The following is a 20889-nucleotide window of genomic DNA, read 5'->3' as shown; positions in this document are numbered from 1 at the left end:
ACACGAGATTTATATATATTAAGATATATATATTATATAGTATGGACTATACATACCAGTTTTTTACGGAACACATCATCATTTTTTAGAGTAAAATTAATTTCTCTTAAAGAGTCTAAGTCGTCAATAGGAAATCCTTCAAGTAAAACATCATCGCCATAGTCATCATTATCATCAATACTTTTATCTTGAAACTTAACAATTTTTAAAACATCTTTTAGTAATTCCTCTTGCCTAGACATATCTAAAACGAGTTTGTTTATTTTGGTATTCATTTCTGTCAGTTTAGTAACGACATATAGCTGTGAAGTTTTATCATACCCAACTAAAAATAAATTCAAACAAATAACATCCAAGTACAAATTAAATGTATTACAAGAACAAATGTACATAAAATTACCATCTAATGATACACTCAAATGTAAATTTAATTTTACATACAATAATTTACCTTTTTTTGGCTGCATGGCTGGAGATTGGGATGGATGAGATGAAAAGAGGTTTTTTGCTACAGAATTAATTTTTGAATTAGGTGGAGTCACAGGAGAAATCAACAGTGATGGAGATAAAATCACATTATTGTTTTCTGTTAAGCTACTTGCAGACAGGTCATTATAGTTATTGATAACTGTAATTGAACCAACATTTTCTGAACCATTTTCATTTTTATTAGATTGAGATTTTTTTGATTGTGCTGAAAAATATATTAAAACCAATTATTAAATATGACCTTTAATATAAACATATTGTTAGTACAGATTTATAGTATAGGTACTCAACTTATATTTATTTTAAAACTTACTACTCAAATAAGGTGAAGACTGGTTTATAAGACTTGAAAACATTCTGCGTTTAGGACTTTTATTAGTTGACGAAGTTGAAATATTATTTTTGAAATGCTCCGGAGTTTGATCATCTAAAATAAAAAAATATTATTTAAACCAATATAGGTACTGGTATATCAATGTATTATACCAAGTGGTTCCATAAATGGATGCTTCGGTAATGTTTGAGAAATAATTGCTTTGGATTTGTTAGCAGTATGTTTATTATCATTTGGAGAAAATTCTACTAAACGTTTTACTTTTTTTGCTGCCAATATACGTCTTTTATACTTTGAAAAGTATTCATCTTTTTCTGAATTTAGATCCTCTGTTTCTGAAAGTTCAATAGCTTGTTTAAGTTTTTGCTTCGCTCTGATAAAATCATCTAGAAAATGTTAACATATTTTTAATTAAGTATAATATTATAATTCATAACACATTAAATTTTTATTCTATATGGATTTACCTGATGAAGCCCAAATTTTATTTATCTTATATGTTTTCCATACTGGGTTGTATGGTTCAGCATTGAATACCATTTTGTCATATTTTTTTGAACTTATGTTTTTGAGGTCTGGGAAATAAGACCGTAATTGCTTGAACAAAATCCAATTATGTGGGATGAGTTGTAATCCATCATTGAATTCAATTACTACATATTTTCTAGAAATAAAACATAACAATTAATATCAATATTTGTCATTTCTAAAAACAGTACTTATTTAATATAATATACCTATATAAATTGTATGTATCATTGTATAACTATTTCAAATGTTTAATTCTATTCAGTAAATAATAAAGCATTAAAATACTAAGTATATCTTAATTTTCATCTTGATTAATAATCCTATACAAATAACTAATACAATCTTTATTTACATTTAATTATTTTTGCGATATATTTATTACAATTTAAAACTAACAGAGCTGTGGTCTTTCCTCCTGCTCTATGTGCAAAAGTGGAAAAGCAGCAAATTTAGAATTATTTTCTGGGATAGGAAACAGATAATATTTTAGCATAATACTTTTAACTGGCCACATATTCCTATGTGAAAGTTTTGAGACTTCAAAGATGCCTAAATATGATGACGAACATGGAAGTGAATACAATGATTTTTTGTTCATAAATTCTTTACCAACAATGACATAATCTTTAATATCTTTATTATAACAAATATTTTCTATTATAACGATTCTTCCATTCTTTACACCACAGCAGTTATTTGCTTTATTTTGTGCTTCAAATTTCATTCCATTCAATTTCAATATTGAGTATTGAGGAACTGTACATCCTTTTATAAGAGGCCCAGAGATATGATCTTTTAAAAAAATAAAATCATCTTCAATATCACTATTGTTTAGGTTAATTCCACAATTTTCTAACTCTTGAAGTCCAATTTGTTGTAATGGTTTATCATCTTTTTTGAGTAATTTTTTAAAATTTTGCATATAGTTTTCAAAGGGAAAACAACTGAAGTTATCTAAGCAACCAAATTGTTTAACATCATTGACAATATGTAAAAGGCCATGTATATTATGTGAGATATGATGTTCACCATAAATAATTTTAAATGTCGAGACAAAATGTTGAAGTAATTTTTGAGCATAATCTAGTTGAGATTCTTTAGTACATTTCTTTGAAATCAAAATTGATATGGCAACATGCAATGTAAGAAAATTATTGTAAATTTCTAAAGATAAAATATTTTTGAATATAACTGGTCCTGTATATAATAATAACTGCCTGAATTCTGTTGCTTTCCATTGGCGGTAATGTAAAAGGCTTCTGGGCTTTCTTTGAAATTCAAATGGACAAAAATATTTAATTGCAGTTTCTAATTGATTAGAAATATTTGTAACCTTACGAAATGGTAGTCGAACACGTAACTCATCACAACACCATAAATTTATGAGTTTTTTCATGACTCCAAGACAGATTAAATGTAAATAATCTAATGGGATCTGTGTTACGAGCCCTAGATGTGGAATTTTTTCTAATGCACTGGTTCTTAAATGGTAATCGTCATCAGATTTCATTAAAAATTCATCATCAGTTCGCTGTCTACCAGGGGTATCAGAAAAACAGATTCTCCTGTTAATACTTTTACCTTCATCCCAACATTTGGTACAGCTTGAGTACCCTGAATGTCCTTTTACACCTAAAATATAGGACTTTGCCGGCGCGTCTGCACATATTAGTTTTATACAAAATTGATATTTCCTATCCTTATGATCTAAACCATTTTCAATAATATCTCTTGCCTCTTTAACAAAATAATCTAGAAACTCTATTGCATTTTCTGGTTTTTTATGCCAACCGTGATAGATTCCAATAATAAAAACTTTATTTGAACCAAATATTCTTCCTAAAATGGGCCATAGTTGACTGCCAGACGATTTACTTATGGGAAGACCATCAATTCCAATTACAATTTCAATTTTTCCAGTTTCAACTTGCTCAATTTCATTTAAAATATTGATAACTCCTTTTTTAAGACCATAATGCCAATATTTTCCAAAACTTATGTCATAAATCTCTAATTGTCTAGGAGTTTGTAATAATGTTCTTGGATCACTAGGCAAGTCATTATGACATGAATGAGTTTTCAATATGGTTAATAATCCACGTAGTTGTTTTTGATTAATTGATTCTTTAACTGCCCATGAAGCTATCAATTCCTTGAAACTTGCTTCTTTTTTATTAAAATTAGATGGAGAAAAAATTGATGTGTGATGTTGAACTACTTGATCATCAGAATAATATAATGGAAATGTACTTCTATCTTGAAAACTATTGTCTGTACTTATATTATTTGAAATGTCAGTAACTTCTTTCGTAATTGCATTTTTAGAAATAACTGGTAAAATATTATCTGGAAATAATGCATTTATAATATTCTTTTTTTGACTTTGAATTCTACGTCGAAGCTGTCTGGAAGAAATTTCATTTTCTGTACGCACATGCCTAAAGTAATAAGATAATAGTAATACCTATTAAAATTTTAATTTGTTTCACGACACCTTATGTTTTTATTTCTATTTTAAAATACTATTGCAATACAAAGACTGGATAAAAAAAGGTTATTGTTAAAAGTAATCATTTTAAATCAATATAAAATTATTATATCTACCAAGTAAATGTGTTTGATGTTCAGAGGGGTTAGTCAAAGCTGGTCAATATACTTAATTATTGTGTAGTGGTTAAAAATATAAAAAAATATTACTACCTAAATAAAGAATACTGTATCCAGATTTTTTTTTGGGAGGGGGGGGGACTCAGTAACATATTACACATTTTACACTTCAAAAAAAAAACATAATAACTTTAAAATAAGTCATTAAAAAAAACTAAATAGGTTTCCTGAAATTTTGTGGTGGAGGAGGGGGGCTGTAAACAACAACGCTAGGATAAATCAAAGATATAGTTATTTGTATTATTTTTCTTTTTAATTAAGTAATAGGTACTAGTAAACAAGTAATAATATAGTTTTTTCTATTTGTATACTTAGGAAAGGTTAAGTTAATGACAAGGTTATGTTAAATATAATTATTTTAAATACTGATCTATCTAAACTAAGAGCTAATATAGGGGAAAACGAAAAGGCCAAGTAGAAAAAGTAAAAAGGAAAAGTAGAATATCTAGAGGGGTCTGGACGATAATTAATTTGGGTTCTAGTTTGTGTAGCAGTAGATTGGGAATTTTTATTTCCATTAATTTGACACAAAAGACTGAATTACCTACCTGCATTTATTTGTTTGAATATTTCCTTAATTATTTTATTATTATAGGTTTATACCTAAAAAAAGTGTAATGTTTATTTTTATGTTTATTATTAATAGCTAATGAAACTAAAAACACTTGTTATTTTAAAATGTATGTAGGTAGAATATAATAATATGGGACAAAAATACTGATGTACTTACATAATATACCTTATAATTTTAAAAACATAATTTTATTTGAAAAATAATTAAGTATAACCATTTTACCTTAATGAATTGTTATTATGCTTTATTTTCATTTTCCTCATCAATTTACTGTGGATTAGATTGTGTTGTTTACATTTGCCCCAATTCCCCTATTATATTTTGTAGATGAACATATTTTATAGATGAAGGTTTTATTATTTTAGGATTAATTTAAATCATTGTATCAATTTCAATGTAAAATAATGTATATACATGACATAAGTAACTAACATACCTAGATATCTAATGTCATAATAATTAGTCAATCGTCATTTTTTTGTTCAAAATAAAAAAAGATGAACCTAGATTTATTTATTTTTATTCATTACTCTAGTGTCTAATTTTCATAATTAAAGGAGTAGGTACCTAGTTATTTAATGTTAAAAAAAACTTTTAAATTTAATGTAGGTACCTATAATTTACCTAATATTATATTAATTTACCTACAACATTTTTCAACAACTTTATCAATGAACCATAAATTAAAAAGCTGCTATTAATTATATTAACAGCTAACAACATTAAAATTATACTTAGAGCCCCGCTTAAAGCTATACTTTTTTGTATAGACACAGCCACTGATATAGGTTAATATAGGTTTGAATAATGTTTATGTACATCCAGTGTTTTGTAGTAACTTAATTACTTTGCTGTAGTAATTTAATTATATTGTATTTAAATCAAAGCGTTCGTAACAAAATAAATTACTTTTTAAAAGTACCTAATTTCTATAGAGGAACGTTTTAATTTTCATATTATTAAAGCAAGTTATGAATGTAGAACGTATGACGTTAAACAATCACCTCGAAAATTAGTTAAATTACCTAGTAGTTATTACTACCTACTTATTAAGTATAGTCATGATGGACCGCGATTGTGTACTACATTTTTAAAAAAGTAACGTTGTGCCCAGTAATAAACATCCGTGTAAAGTAATTACACATAAACTTTTGAACCAGGCTTGTATTTATCTTAAAATACAAAATATAACTTAAATAATATTCAAAATAAATGACATACCTGATTCCAGAAGTTTCTATCATGTCGTCATCTGGCTCTGAGGAACTCATATTATTGACACAATTTAGGTAGAATTTAAAACAAAACAAAACACAAACGTTTCACACTTTCACGTGATGAACTATATCTAAGGCCTAAGCAGTAGCCAGTAAGCATCAAACAAAAGCGTAGGCCATAAATACTAAAATGTAGATGTGCAGGACGCAGAGTGCAGACGCCGGACGGACGGTGTAGTAATAAGGAACATCAATTGGATGGAAAGGAGGAAGAGGGGAAGACATGATTAGCTATACTAACGATAGTCGATCAAAAAACCCAGGCGGCCAAGCCAAATCGTGGTAATATGGCTAATAATATCTCGTGAAATATATCTATAATACGATTGGACGTCGTAACCCCATATTATTATTATGTTATCTCCGTCTTACACATGATATATACTATATATAGCAGATTTTCGTTTATGATAATGTTGTTAATTATTTTTATTTTAAAGTGAATTAACCATAGATAAAAGATAAAGAATTGACCTATTATCAAACTTTAAACATTATCTGTGTTCTCTAGTTAGATTCATACGGTGTTTACTGTTTATATAATTCGGAATAATATTACGATAGTAATAATAGCTAGCAGTATAGTTTATACGCCTTGTACCTATTTACATTTCAAATTGAAAAAAAAAATGAATTTTATTTATACCTATCTTAAAATTTTAGGCCGGGGCCACACATAGCGGTTGAGCCGCAGCGGTCAAAGTCAAACCGCGACATGATATTATACTTATCTATGATGATGCGGTCGAACGCGAACCGCGCACCGCGGTTAAACAGCGTATGTGTGAACGAGTATCAGGCGGTTGCATTTAAAATCAAAAAATTTGAATTTTTTGAGCGGCTCAACCGCTATATATGTGTGGCCCCGGCCTTAACCTACCTAATTAGGCACCATATTGGACAGACTGCAGACTGACCAAATGAGGACCTTCCCAAGCACTATATTATAATACATATATTATATATGCGATGTATATTTAATTTCAGTAATAACTGAAAAAATGTAATAATAATTGTTAACCTAAATGGGACACTCCCTGGAAGGTCCTATTACTTCCCATCGGGAAGTTCCTACTAGGAAACAATTTGGAATTAATCAGGAGGTTCCTGGGACAGTCGGTGTTGTTAGGGTTGTCGAATTAAATCAAATTTTTGTGCATAAGTTAGGACAGTATCATCAGACAACGTTTTGGAGTAACGCAGTTTATACAAAATCTTTAACAAATCAGTCCAAGTTGATTCACTAGGGCTAAATGTGAAGAATAATGTCGGTTGACCTTCTTGACGCACCATGGCAAAAACATTTTTTCTCATCGCTGCAAGATATGAAGGTGAATTTTGTACGTTGTGTAACATTCGGTATCCTTGATCGTTATCGATAATTTTGTTTAGAACAGCTGGATTTGCTACGTCATTCGCAGTTGTGTTTCCTTTTTTGTTTTTTCGTAAAACAATTTGCACATTGCTTACAATTAGTTTTTAAACTAATATTTTGCATTTAAAAAACAAGTTAGTCTGATGCAAACCTTCGATCTACGTTCAGCAGTCCAGACCTTACTACTTTTGAGTAATTTTTTAAATGTGATTTACTTGTACGTGGATGCCCACCAAATAAATCAGAAAAAGCTTTTTCCTCTGCATGGTCATCAGTAAGAATAGATAACGGTTTCATGCCTTCGCCTGGTGTAAAAGAAACCAAATCACAGTTTTCAATCATCGTGTCCATTATTCCCGGATTGATTGGTTCAATATTTGTGTCTTCATCGTCTGTTCCTTCACTTTCGTGATCTGAGCCGTTTTCCAAACTTTTTGTATTTCTGACACATGCGCCAGCCAATCTTTGTCTATTTCAGAATCTTTATACAGTGAAACCTCGGTATCTCGAAGTCGTAAGGGACCCCAAAAAAAATTCGACATATCGAAACTTCGAGTTAGAGAGGGAATTTAAAACATAAATAAAATTTGAAAAAATTTTTAATTATTAGGAAAAATGTGTATTTATAATATAGAATATATTTATACATTGAATACATATTATGTATTAGTATTCGTCATTTGGATAAGTATACATTATTTTCTATGAAAGTAGAAAATCTGACATTTTTGATTGTTTTTGTTTAGTATTAGAAGTATTTTCAATAAAACTATCTAAAATATTAAGTGCAGAAAAAATATTGTCAGAAACTCCTGACTGTTGTTGGACGTATCTTCGAAGTTCATGTATATAGTTTTTAGCTTGGGCACCACGTATGAAAGGTTTAACAACAGCAATTTCTTCCTCGTCGATTGCTTCATCGGCAGAATCTGTCTCTGGCTCATTGAGAATATCAGATATTTTAAAAATTTCCGCACCGGTTAAACTTTTTGATGTGCTCAAAGTAGAATTAATATCCAAAAATGCTTGGTATGAAATATTGATATCGGAGTGTTTTCTTTGATATTCAAGCCATTCTTCGGGAATGTCTTCAAATACTTCTTCTACTACGCCTCCTTCTAAAAAAATTTTTTATGTAAATTATTAAATGTAATCGAGAAAAATTGTATGTATGTACAATGTACATATATATTTATATGTACATATGAATATATTTTTATGTGTATATTGTACGTTTATATTTACCTTTATTAAATTCTGGTTTTCTGAATCCTGCTTTACGAAAACAGTTGGAAATCGTAGATGTAGAAACAGCTTCCCAAGAACTGTAGAGCATATGTATACAATCTAATAAATTTACGTCTGTGATGGCTTCATTTAATTCAAGTTTACGTAAATGTCTTTGAATTATTTTTTACGGTAATGGTGCATTAAATTTTTAATTACACTTTGATCCATTGGTTGCAGCTTGGAAGTCATATTTGGTGAAAAAAATATAATTTTAATTGCATTCAATGTTTTTTGCAGAATTTTTGGGTGAGCCGAACAATTATCAAAAAAAAATAGTACATTTCTTTTTTCATTGACAAATTTTTTATCCATTTTATGTAAGAAAGCTTCATAAATTATACTATCATTTTGGTGTTCTTTTAGTAAAATTATTAATTCTTTCAAAGTTTAGTTTTTTTTATACTTTTACGTATCAACGGTGCTATCCGCCTTTTATTAGAATTACTAACTTTATGGTTATCCATTTAAAAAAATTTAACAAAACAAAATATGTGTAAACCCGGAAAAAATACACTACAGTCTAGACGCCCAGTAGTCAACTGGACAATTGCATAGACGCATAATAAATTTGTTAAAATTAGTAGAAACAATATCATTTTTGTTATAATACAATATTGTGTAGAGTGGGTAAGATATAAATTATAATTATACAGGATTACGAGAATTCGACGTTATGGCGATTCGCGGCAGCCGGCAGTATTTTTATAAATATCGCCGCAGCCCGCTGGACGAACCGATTGTGACGTAAAGTAGGTAAAAATTATTATTTACATTTTCCAGTCATCTACACAAGGGCCACTTAAAAGTTTGTGGTGAAAATGTCTATAATTTTTTTCTTGTGTGACCATGACCTGCAGGGGGTGGATGATCAGATTGAACTTAGCCATACCTGACTCAGAGGTCTGCGCACGCTTATGATTATAATATAATTATTATATGACATTTAATTTGTAATAATTATTTCATATTTGTATACAATATACGTATACTACAATGTACACTAAATGAAATAACATTTGATTTAATTTTGATTTTTTTCTTACCTAATTATTAATTATTTCGATATCGTAATAATTAGTATTTTTTATCATACCCAAATAGTTCGATAATTTCAGTAATACGGCTAATTGAATCGGTTTACAGCAAAACTACCTATTATAAAAATTGTAGAGAAGAATTTTTTTAACAATCGTAAGAAGCCCGATTTTCGATATTTTTTATTAATTAGTTGAATAATTAATCGATAAAAAGTTAAAAACCTTGTTAATTTACCATATGATATTGGACGATAGGAATACGATATCAAAAATGAGATTCCTTACGATTGTTAAAAAAGTTCTCCTTTACAATTTTTATAATAGGTAGTTCTGTAGTAAACTGCTTCAATAAGCCGTATTCCTAGAAGAACAAAAGTACAGTTTTTATTAGTATAAAATTCAGATACGAATACAAAATATAAAACCGAACAAAATTAAATAATATTTGTCACATTATGTAATAATCGTTTTCTTATCTGGTTATGTACAGGCGGCGCACGGCTGCGATAGAAAACCTGTTTTGAACTATGGTGCGGTACTGCCGTTATCGCGCGCGGGGTGATGGTATATGAACATCAAAAAAAAAAAGTAACGAACGCTGCAGCTGTATATGGGCGCAGCACATGACGAGCATAATTAATCGACGAGCGTATTTTTTAACCAAAAACATGGTTTCGTAATTGAAGTAATACGGCGTTGTGATGCGTTTTACAGTATAAATACCTATTACAAAAATTGTAGAGGAGAATTTTTTCTATGTTTTGTTGGAAACCGATTTCTGAAAATAGTATTAACAAGCGAGCATTACGACATAGAAAAAAGACCATTTTGTAAATATTGATTTGCTTATATTTTAGATAATTAATCACAATATCAAATATCTGATTCTAACAAAACATAGCAAAAACTACCACCTTTCAAACAATGTATTACTTATGAGTCTACGACTATTATTGATTTCGTAGCATTTGAAATACGAACGCAATATTTTCAATACAAAACGACTGATATTGCAACCTCTAAACGTAATGTAGTGATCTCTCACTATCGTTTATAAATGAGTGCTTGACATCTGCAGTTGGATCAAGTTGTCGAGAAAAGATTACGGGTTTTAAAAGTGAGACAAAGACACAATGTTAATACAAGAGTTTATTAAAATTAAAGTTATAATTTGTTACAATAAAACAAGTGTATAAGAATTTGAGGACAGCACGTTAAGTAGCTGCCCGAGAAAAAGTTACTCTAAAATTTGGACATAGACTAGCTCTATGTGGATGTGAAACTAATTCTAAAAATTAAGACGGACAGAGACCTGTATTTATATGGTTCTCTGTACCCCCTGGTTGTACATGATAGTGCAACGTGCTCTGATACTTATATTAAATATAATATATGAATTACATACCATAGCCAACAATAACCTAACATTGGGGGTGCAACAGACACTTTTTGATGAGGGTGTAACAATTATTCTTATAATTGGATTCTAAAAGTGAGCAGGTGATATCAAGTACAGATTTTCTTAACCGTGAACGATTAACACATTGACGTAGCAATTGTCGATCATCAGCGGCGGCGGAACGGCGTGAGAACGCTAGCCGCAACGAAAATATTATATTATAACAATTATATTATGCGGCGGCATCGTGCAGGGTCAAAGGCAGATCATCTCACGTACGCTTGCCACCCGGTAGAATAATATAGAAATATAATTACCACCCGATAGAAGAATATAGATGTCAAAATGACGCACGTCGTCGTTCAGATAACGCAAAGCGTGGGAAGAAGCGGATGCAGGTGCAGATGACCATCAGGGACCTGAAGGTACCGCGGGAGTCCCTGGACGATATATAAGGGGGCCCAGATTAGGCACATTTCAGACGTGATCCACCAGAGTTAGCGCAAGCACCTTCACGTCACCCAGTTTAATATTTTATGTCTCCTGGACTTAGAATATTTTTCACAAGTTTTATTAAATTAATTAATTGGACTTAGAATAATTTTAAATAAAAAACACTTAGAATAATTTCGAGAGTTCAATTATTTCACAAAACCTTTCCAAATCGACATCATTCAACTGATTGTACGTGGCACATTACAATAGAGACTAGGAAATGGACAAAAAAGGTGTGTTAAAGAATGTTGTCATTGTAGCTACAAAAGTGGTTTTGCGCCCAAGACACTTAACCCTGGATTGGACTTGTTGTTGTGCTATTATACCAAGGCGTGCGCATCTATGATTTATGTGCATGGCTTGTTTGTCAAAAGGGCAAGAAAAAGTTGTTTGTGGCTGTGTTTTCCCATACGCTTTGATTCTTGGAAATTGCCATCAAATTTAATTACGTATTGCTACGAGTATGATAATAAAATATTTAAATGTGAAGAACCTTGTAGTATATGTAAATAAGTTAAAATAGAAAAGAAAATAGTGAGACGACTCCGTCGGCTTACTACAGTAATGTTACCTCCTGGCTTAATAAACATTTTTCACAAACCATATAACAAAGTATACAGGAATTAGTTTACAGAGTTAAACAAGATTATAATTTTTTTAAATATATAATTATACTTATAACACTGTTTAATAAATTCTATAAAGATAATATAATAATATTAACTAATAATAATAATAATTAATAATATTTCAATAGAGAAACAATTGACAAAAAAGGAGTGTTAAAAAAAAAAAAATTATTACACAGTTGATGAGTTACATCTATCTGTTAACTCTGTTACGCCATGTACCTATTATATAAATAATTTCAGAGGATATAGGTAATTTGCAAAATATACTATACACTGAAAATATAGTGTACTATATAGTGTAATATTTCAACACTAACTATGGTGTATAATGATTATTATTGGTTATTTATAAAATGTTTAATGTTAGTTATCAACTAGATTTAATATTTTTAGTCAGAATAACTGGTTGTATAATTCTTAGAACATATAAATATTGTCATAATATGTACATTTTATGATAGAACTATGAAGAATATGGTATTTCTCAATGTTATAACAAAAAAATTACCTTAATTAAACCCTGTAGTGAACTGGCAGTGACCCCAAGTGCGGTAGGTTCTGCACTCGTCACACAATTATATATAAATATTCTCTGGAACGCTTGTCGGTCGTACGTCAGTAGATGGAGGTCGGGTAAGTAATGAGTAGAACACAACAATTTGAGTTAGGTAGTATAATGTATAGTTTATTATGTTAAGAAAAATATAATTGTACTTAATGTTTAATACTATTAAATAAATTTGAGGACAGAGTATAAATGACTCTGCCCGAGAAATAGTTAATTTAAGACTGGGAGACTTAGTATACAAGCGGCGATGTTAGGGCGCGGCCCAACGACTAAGCTAAGTCCGGTGATCTGGGATAGTAAACTAATTCTAATCGTACAACGTGTGATTGCACGGTAAAGAATGGAAGTGGATCAAGGAAGCCGAAATTATATTGGGATAGTAACTTGTCAAAATTGTGATTTACTGTTGTACTATTATTTTGCACGGATAATTGGTTTACTATTAATTTCGTAGAATTGTAAACTGGTTCACCTATTCCATATTTCTACATGCATAAATAACAAGCCAATAAGTTATTGTACTACATGTTTAACTATCATAAATAGTAAAACGATTATGCGCTAGTAAAGTGACTATGTCGGTTTACTTCAACCCAAAGAATCTGTAACACTATGATTTGGCAGCAATGAATCGTTATGGATCTAAAACAAAATTATTAATGCTACCAAACAAAAAATCACTCCGTTCACAATCTAAACAATATAAAAGAATCTTAAAAACAAATAACTAAATATTAGTAGCATCACATACAGGGTGTTTCACAATGAACTGACAAATGCAATTACTTTTTTTCTATTGAACATTTTCAACTTTTTTTTTTTTTAATTGTCAATTGTCGTCTGCGCTACATTCTAAATATTTTTAAATTTTTTTTCTAACATATTGTATGCAAAATTAAAAAATTAAAATTTGTTCTATTTAATATTTAAAAAAATCAAGATAGCCAATTTGTAAATCCGATTTTTAGAAAAATGTTGGCTTCAAAAACTTTTACTAAGGTTAAGTCAATAATTTTTAAACAATTTTTAAAATTTGTTTAAATTCTAATTTATTTCTTGTTTATCAGTGTTATAGCGATTATCGATTTTGAATTATTTTTTCCCAAGAAATAATTTGTTATCACGAATAATCAAAAATTATGATAATAACGTAGTATAATCACAGAATAGATAATAATATGAATGGTTATAAATAGAATTTATAACCAATCATGATAATATGACATTGACCATTTCACACAGACACACGTCATACAGTACACAACCAAATTCAGTAATCAGTATTCCGTAATCCGTATTCAGTACCTAACTTAAACGCATAACGTAATATGTACGTGATTCATTTTTCAATGTGTCCATTAATGTTTACCGTTTGGTGTTTGGTATAAGTTATGCGTAATATCTATTTCAATTATAACTTATATGTATACACCATAAAAATTGTTTAAAAATGACTGACCTGTGACCATCCGCCGTCCAGTCTACACCACTGTATTATGTGTTGTACTAAAATAATACTGTGATTATGACAGTTGATCATCAGCAACTAAATAATAAATTATATTACTTACTCAAGTAATCCTAATAAAAAAACATACAGACAATTCGAGAGAACATGAAACCTTTTAATGCATCGTGAAAGTTCCAAGCAAATAAAATGATAAAACACTATACTGTATACTTATCAATTAACAAATTAGCTTCAAAATGTAAGTATAGATGAATTAATTATTAATTTTATTAATAATATTAAATAATCTAATACAATACCTATATGTATGTAGATATAACTTACAGTTTTTTACTATTTTTTTTTTTACATATTATTAATAATAATTAAATTGTATTTTAATGTCATAGGTAGTTTCATAAAATTTGGTCTAACCAGTTAATTATTGAAGTATACTGTACATACATTGAGGGTCATTGATTTGGTCCATTTCAGTAATGATAGTTATGTTTCATCAGTGCATAATATTATTTTCATTAACTACCTACCTATCTTTCACTTGTGAATTAGATTATCAGAAAACAATAATAAAATACCTCGTTAACTGTAAGTTTAACTATCTAACTTATAACCTAGTTCTTTATACATTTTAATATTATTAAGTTTTAATACAATTTCAGATTTTTGGTCATAGTGTACAACTAAAAATTCAAAGTATGATTGATAACTAATTGATACAATTTTATTGAATTAACTGCTGTATTCCAATCATTACATGCACGGAAATTAAAAATGTTGATATTTACATATTCTATTTTCATATTTAATTATTTTGGTGTAAATAAATTGTTATTATACTAAGTATAAATAATACCAACATCAACATTCTAAAATGTAAGTTAATGAATTTAAGTAGTATTAATTTAATTTAAATATTTAATAATAATAGGTTTTAATTATTTTTCAGGATATTAATTTTAATATTTGAAATAACTATGAATGTAATTAAATGAATTATTCAAAAATCAATATGTCGTCATCATTGAAAATATTTGTATTGTACTAAAATGTTTGTAAAATTAAGTAGGTAAAGTCAATTAATAGGTATTTTTTATAGTTTTTTTAATTTTATTATTTTTAATTACTTATATTATATTAATGTAGTACCGTAGTGATAAAAGTAATGCTAATCTAAATAGTTAAAGGGATGGATGTTGCTACTAAACTTAATTAATTACAAATATTTTCTACACTATCTTCTACACTTGAAAAAATACCTCATTTATCCCTATTAGTTTTGAGGAACAATGAAAATGCATGATTAATTATCTTAATTTGACAAACCAAGACAAAAATATAAATGTCCCAAAACCTGAGGTTCCCATATTCGAAGGAGAATAAGTAATTTATAATTTTAAATGTTATTCTGAGATATTCATTTTTAGTTTAATTAATATAATATGTACTTTATACTTTGTGAGTTATGGCTTTATTTATTTGATTTCTAAGTGAATTTTACATTTACATTAATACTCTGCTTATGCAAACCGTTAAGTAAATACTGATATTTGTTTAGATGTGCCTCGCTCTGCTGTGAAATTCGGTCTAAGTGATATTCGGTCCAAGTGAGTACCCCAGATCGAAGACGGGACTGTAAAGAAAATATCGTAAAAAGTCTAGTAGTCACTATTTTAGTTAACCTAACCTCCGGTGGTTTGGAAGGAGCCGAGGGAGTCCTAACCTAACCTTAGATGGGTTCGAGTGAAAATCGTTTTACGGGGAATTCGGTCGGAAATGGTAATCAGGTGTCTAGAAAAGAGATAATTTACTAAAAAATTACTTAAGTCGATCGTTGTGTTTATAAGTTATTACCTATAGTTAATATACCTAACTAATAGTAGGTATTATCATTGTTATCGCTCTCGGTGTAAAAGTTTATCTCGACATAATAGCCCGGCTGTTTTTGAAATGTGTAATTATATAATAATAAGATATATATTACATATACATAATATAAAAATACAAAAAATGGTAATTGTGATTGTCTATTTCTCCTCAACCAGTGTAATACGGTGTTCGGACGCTTGCCCGGTTCTTTTGTGTTTGTAAAACAAAAAACAAATGAATACGAAAAATTGCAACTGAGTGTCTAGCTATCCGTCCTCAACCAGTGTAAATCGATACTATTACTCCTCAACCAGTGTAATACGGTGTTCGGTCGCTTGCCCGGTTCTTTTGTGTTTGTAAAACAAAAAACAAATGAATACGAAAAATTGCAATTGAGTGTCTAGCTATCCGTCCTCAACCAGTGTATATCTATACCTGTGAAAGTGTGATGTTAGTTCTTAAACACATATATATATTATATATTATATTAAAAATTAATCGACCACATCATATATTGTACACATGTATTTGAAAATCAAATTAATTAAAGGAATATAAAGTATTTTAAAGGACACTATAGTAAAGTATAATATTAACAAACAATAAATATATATTATTGTATATATAAAATTAAACTTTGCAATAATACGTTTAAGTATTGGAGTTTATTCTTTTTAATTGTTTGTAATGGTAAATAATTAAGAATATTGTATATTTTTATGATATATTTGATATATATTTTGAACATGAGACATAAAAAAAATAACATACAGTACAATGTGTATTATAATTATTATTACAATGTAAGTAATCAATGAAAATATTACATACATAAAACGCTGTACATGGTGTGTGTTATAACAATTGTTATGGTCAACAGTGTCTGATTTGGTTACAAATCAGTAACTACAATGCTTATGTTGTATTATAACAATTAAAATGTTTGTTCAATGAAACAATATCAATCATTACTTAATACTTGTTATGTTTCTTAAGGACATTGACAAACAATATAAATACAAATTAAATGTGTAAATTTAAATGCATGCCCAACATAAGTAGATTATTATGAAATAAAAAAATTAATGGAATACACAAATAAAATGCTATACATGCCGTGTAGCAAATTGTTATGGTTAACAGTTTTTACTTTAGTTGCAAATTAGTAGAATGATAGTTTTATTATTATTGATTATGTTCACATTTGCATTGATATAAGAGTTTCCAACACGAATCATTACTCCTTATGTTTCTGAAACAATATAAATACAAACAATAACATACATTTGGTATGATATAATATTCTAAATATTTTACCAACTCATGTGTTTGAAGCAAGTTTAAGTACATGTTTGACATTAGTTACGAATTCACTACAAAGCGTATTCGCATCCAGAGAGAACCACGTGGAGGTTGTCAAACTTTCTCTCCGCGAGTCACACTCATGACTGCCCATAAACTGTTGGTCACACAGACCACTTGGATCACATAGATCCCTTTGATAACACAGGTCAGATGTTAACGATTAAGTTCTTGTAGGCTTCATTATGCAGTTGTTTGCAGGACCTCTCTGTATACAATGTTCTTAGTGACGAATCTACCATGACCATCACCACACATACCAACTCTTATGGATTGTGAGTTCCTCACTCGTGAAAAGGCTACGTACAGTTGTCCGTGCGTGAATACCGGTGAAGGCAGAAGCAATCCAACTCTATCAAACGTTTGTCCCTGGGACTTGTTAATGGTCATCGCAAACGACAAACGTACGGGGAACTGTACTCTTCGCATTATGATGGGCAGGTCATCTTCGCCACACGACGTGAGTGGTATCGCAGGTATGATTATTTCGTCCTGTGCACCACCAGACAACATCTTCGCCTTGAAGTTGTATCGTCGTAATTCAGTGACAACCAATCTCGTACCGTTGCAAAGGCGTCTCTTAGAATCTAGGTTCCTAAGCAACATGACAATCGAACCCACCTTTAGCGTTAAGTTGTACGGCGGCAGTCCGTCCGGTTCCAGAGTGTTGAGGAACTCTGTCGGATAATTGGCCACTTCGTCAGGGTCATCGACCACAACAGTGTCTATGGCCGTGTAGCTCCGTTGAGCTCCATCGATGCGTTGTAACACCGTGCGATTGACCTTCCTACAATCGTCGTTCCTGGGACATAAAATTATTTTCCGAGCAAACTCGTCGATGTTTGCCAACGACATTTGCTGCGGGAAAACAAAATCAATCAAATTAGCGATGTCACATACCATTTCTTGGGGGATTTCGACGCTGTCCCGAACACCGTCGACCGCTGGCAACTGGCCGCTCCCGAGCTGTAGCAACCAAGTAGCAAAGTCCACATCGTTGTCGGCACGCATGTTTCGCGTCAGACTGAACTGTTCCATGTCGCGCCACAGAGAGTTATATTTAATCGACGACCTTACAATGTCACTCCTTGTCCCTCTGCGCACGACAGGCAGTATCTGTCTGAAGTCGCCGGCGAACAGGACCGGTTTCCCACCAACGGTAATTCCGATCCCATGATGTCCTTGAGCAATCTATTGACCACCTTGAGTTGTAGTCCCGGTGACATTGGCGCTTCATCCCAGACGATGAGTGCCGCGTCACGTATCCTCTGAGCACGCAACGACTGCATGGTGATGGTCGACGTTGAATCGTCAGTCAGTGTACCGAACGGCAACCCGAACGTAGAGTGCACCGTCATGCCGCCGTCCATCAGCGATGCTGCAATTCCTGTAAATGCAACGGACAACACGGATCGCCCTTGGTTGCGAAGAGACCATATGAGGCATCCGTATAACGTCGTTTTACCTGATCCTCCGGGTCCGTCGACGTAGAACATTTTTGAGCAGTTTCTGTTGTCGTTTATGGCCGCCATCACACGATCGAACACTGTCCGTTGTTCGTCGTTCAAGCCGTCCAATTGTACAGTCCAGCGTACCGCCGCGTCTATTGCACACAGAATGTCATCGTTAGGGTCTTCTTCTAGCAATGCGACGTCCAATAGAGGTAAACTGTAGTCCGAGAGCGATTTCCCGTGAACCTGAAGTAACTGCGCGATGGCGTTGAGACACGCCGCTCTAGCGCGCTCGTCTCTCTCAATCGCTGATTAAAGTCCTCCATCATGTGAGCTTCGCTGACTTGGTACAACGCCAGCGGGTTTGCGGTCTCGCAAAACAACAGTATCGTCACAAATAGGTAACGAAGCTGAACTGGAGTGTCCAATGTTGCCGATTCTGCCATGCAAACCCGCAAAGCTCGGTCGTCTTCCAAAAGTCCCATTGCGACGGCTGCAGCCGCATAGGTTGGATGCACCACCCCGTCTACTGTCCTCATATCGCGGAAAGACTGTGAACCTCTCTTGTGCAGAAGTAGCAATCTCAAATGAAAACGATCTCGATCAAGTGGGTTGACGACGTACATTCGAGCCAACGTCTCGTACGTCATCTGTCTTTGCCGTCGCGCCCATGATCTGCGTGTCACGTTCCAAGTGTAGTGTACCGGTATCTCGTGGTACAGGTATTGTCTAGCCTCGACATCGATGGCGTTGAGCGCAAAGAAAGCCGTGAGTTTAGTTCGAGCCAGGGCGGCGTTTTGTACTCGCTCTAATACCTGTCCGGGTTCAAAGTACACGTTGTGATAGTTTTCCAGGTGGACGGGAAGTCTAACGATGGTATGACTTTTGTTATGCATTTCATACGAAAACAACCTCCAAACAGCTTCTGGCGGACTGACGTACCGCGAGTTTATGTAACTGAAATCAATAATATATATTATATCAAAAAATAAATATATTATATTAAAAAAAAAAGTGTTAGGCAACAACAACATATATCATTATACAATTTATATTATATGAAATCTGTATATATATAATAAGTTTAAAGTGTAGTAGTAGTTAACTAATATGTGATACTGGTATGCCATATGCAATGTTATTGTAGTTGACAATTGTTTTTCTTGGTTTATTTAATTACTTTAATATCTAATTAAATTAAATTAAATTAAATTAGAAATTGCTAATCATAATAATATATTATACTATATAATATACATTGTTGTATAAATAATAATAACGAAGTTAACGTTACTGGGAAGATTGATACATCTTTACAATATGTTTAGTAGACTGTTCTAAGTGTATTGTATTGAAGTAGAATATTAGATATTTTTATTGCATAATCTAAATAAATGACATAGAAATTACCCCCAAAAAATAACAGATATAATACCAGAAGTATATTGCAAAATATATACATATAATACATAATGACATAATAACAATAACAAATAAGATTGAACAGTAATATTACCGTTAAATGATATAATAATTATGCTATGTATTCATATAGCATATAATGTAATATACTATTAAGTAAATAAGTATTTGTAAAATAGTAAAAAAACAATAGAGAACAAATTAAGTTAAAATTATAATAATTAGTGAAATGTAATTTTCAACTTTAAGTTTAATTCACTTACTTATCTATTTCGTCTCCATTCCGAATTTCCAAGGTAGCCGCGTCATGGCCCTTGTATACGTATTTATACAAATACATTACGCTCTTCACAGTAGAGCACACCTCAACGTTTATGTGTGCGTCATACTTAACCAGCAAGTACGGGTTGTACGGGACAACAAACTCATTGCCGACAGGGTGACCTCTGACGTTTGCCACAAGCCCATTGTTCGGTCTGCGGTAAGTCGGGTAACCATTATCAGAAATGTACAGAGTCTCTTCACTGTATTCTTTGGAATACTTCTTTGAACAACTGTTGTCCAACATACACGGACTGTTGCGGTTGAGTTGTCCACACGGTCCGTGAACCATGTGCGATTTCACTCTGTCAAATAGTCGTCGTTGATT

At 31.3% G+C, this 20889-nt stretch overlaps 2 protein-coding genes and 1 pseudogene across 2 annotated transcripts; all 3 read right to left on the bottom strand.

Annotated features, from left to right (window-relative positions):
• Positions 1 to 56: 56 nt before the first annotated feature.
• Positions 57 to 2279, bottom strand: LOC126554677 (uncharacterized; the record flags this gene model as incomplete). The annotated part of the gene is made up of 6 exons (XM_050209730.1): positions 1853 to 2279; positions 1291 to 1487; positions 976 to 1209; positions 803 to 916; positions 452 to 694; positions 57 to 325 (listed from the first exon to the last, which is right to left on the bottom strand). Coding segments are annotated over exons 2-6 (933 nt in total), but the record flags the coding sequence as incomplete, so codon positions are not given.
• A 15271-nt stretch (positions 2280 to 17550) lies between these two features.
• On the bottom strand, positions 17551 to 18682 carry LOC126554676 (ATP-dependent DNA helicase PIF1-like; annotated as a pseudogene).
• Positions 18683 to 19006: 324 nt separating this feature from the next.
• Positions 19007 to 20853, bottom strand: LOC126554675 (uncharacterized). Its single transcript, XM_050209729.1, has 2 exons — positions 20504 to 20853; positions 19007 to 19775 (listed from the first exon to the last, which is right to left on the bottom strand). Exons 1-2 carry the CDS (start codon positions 20851 to 20853, stop codon positions 19007 to 19009), a joined length of 1119 nt encoding a protein of 372 aa, XP_050065686.1.
• Positions 20854 to 20889: the final 36 nt, after the last annotated feature.

The sequence above is a fragment of the Aphis gossypii genome, unplaced genomic scaffold (genome assembly GCF_020184175.1).
Source record: "Aphis gossypii isolate Hap1 unplaced genomic scaffold, ASM2018417v2 Contig00576, whole genome shotgun sequence".
Lineage (NCBI taxonomy): Eukaryota > Metazoa > Arthropoda > Insecta > Hemiptera > Aphididae > Aphis > Aphis gossypii.
The sequence above is the reverse complement of the archived record's forward strand: the minus strand, read 5'-3'. Positions and strand labels throughout refer to the sequence as shown.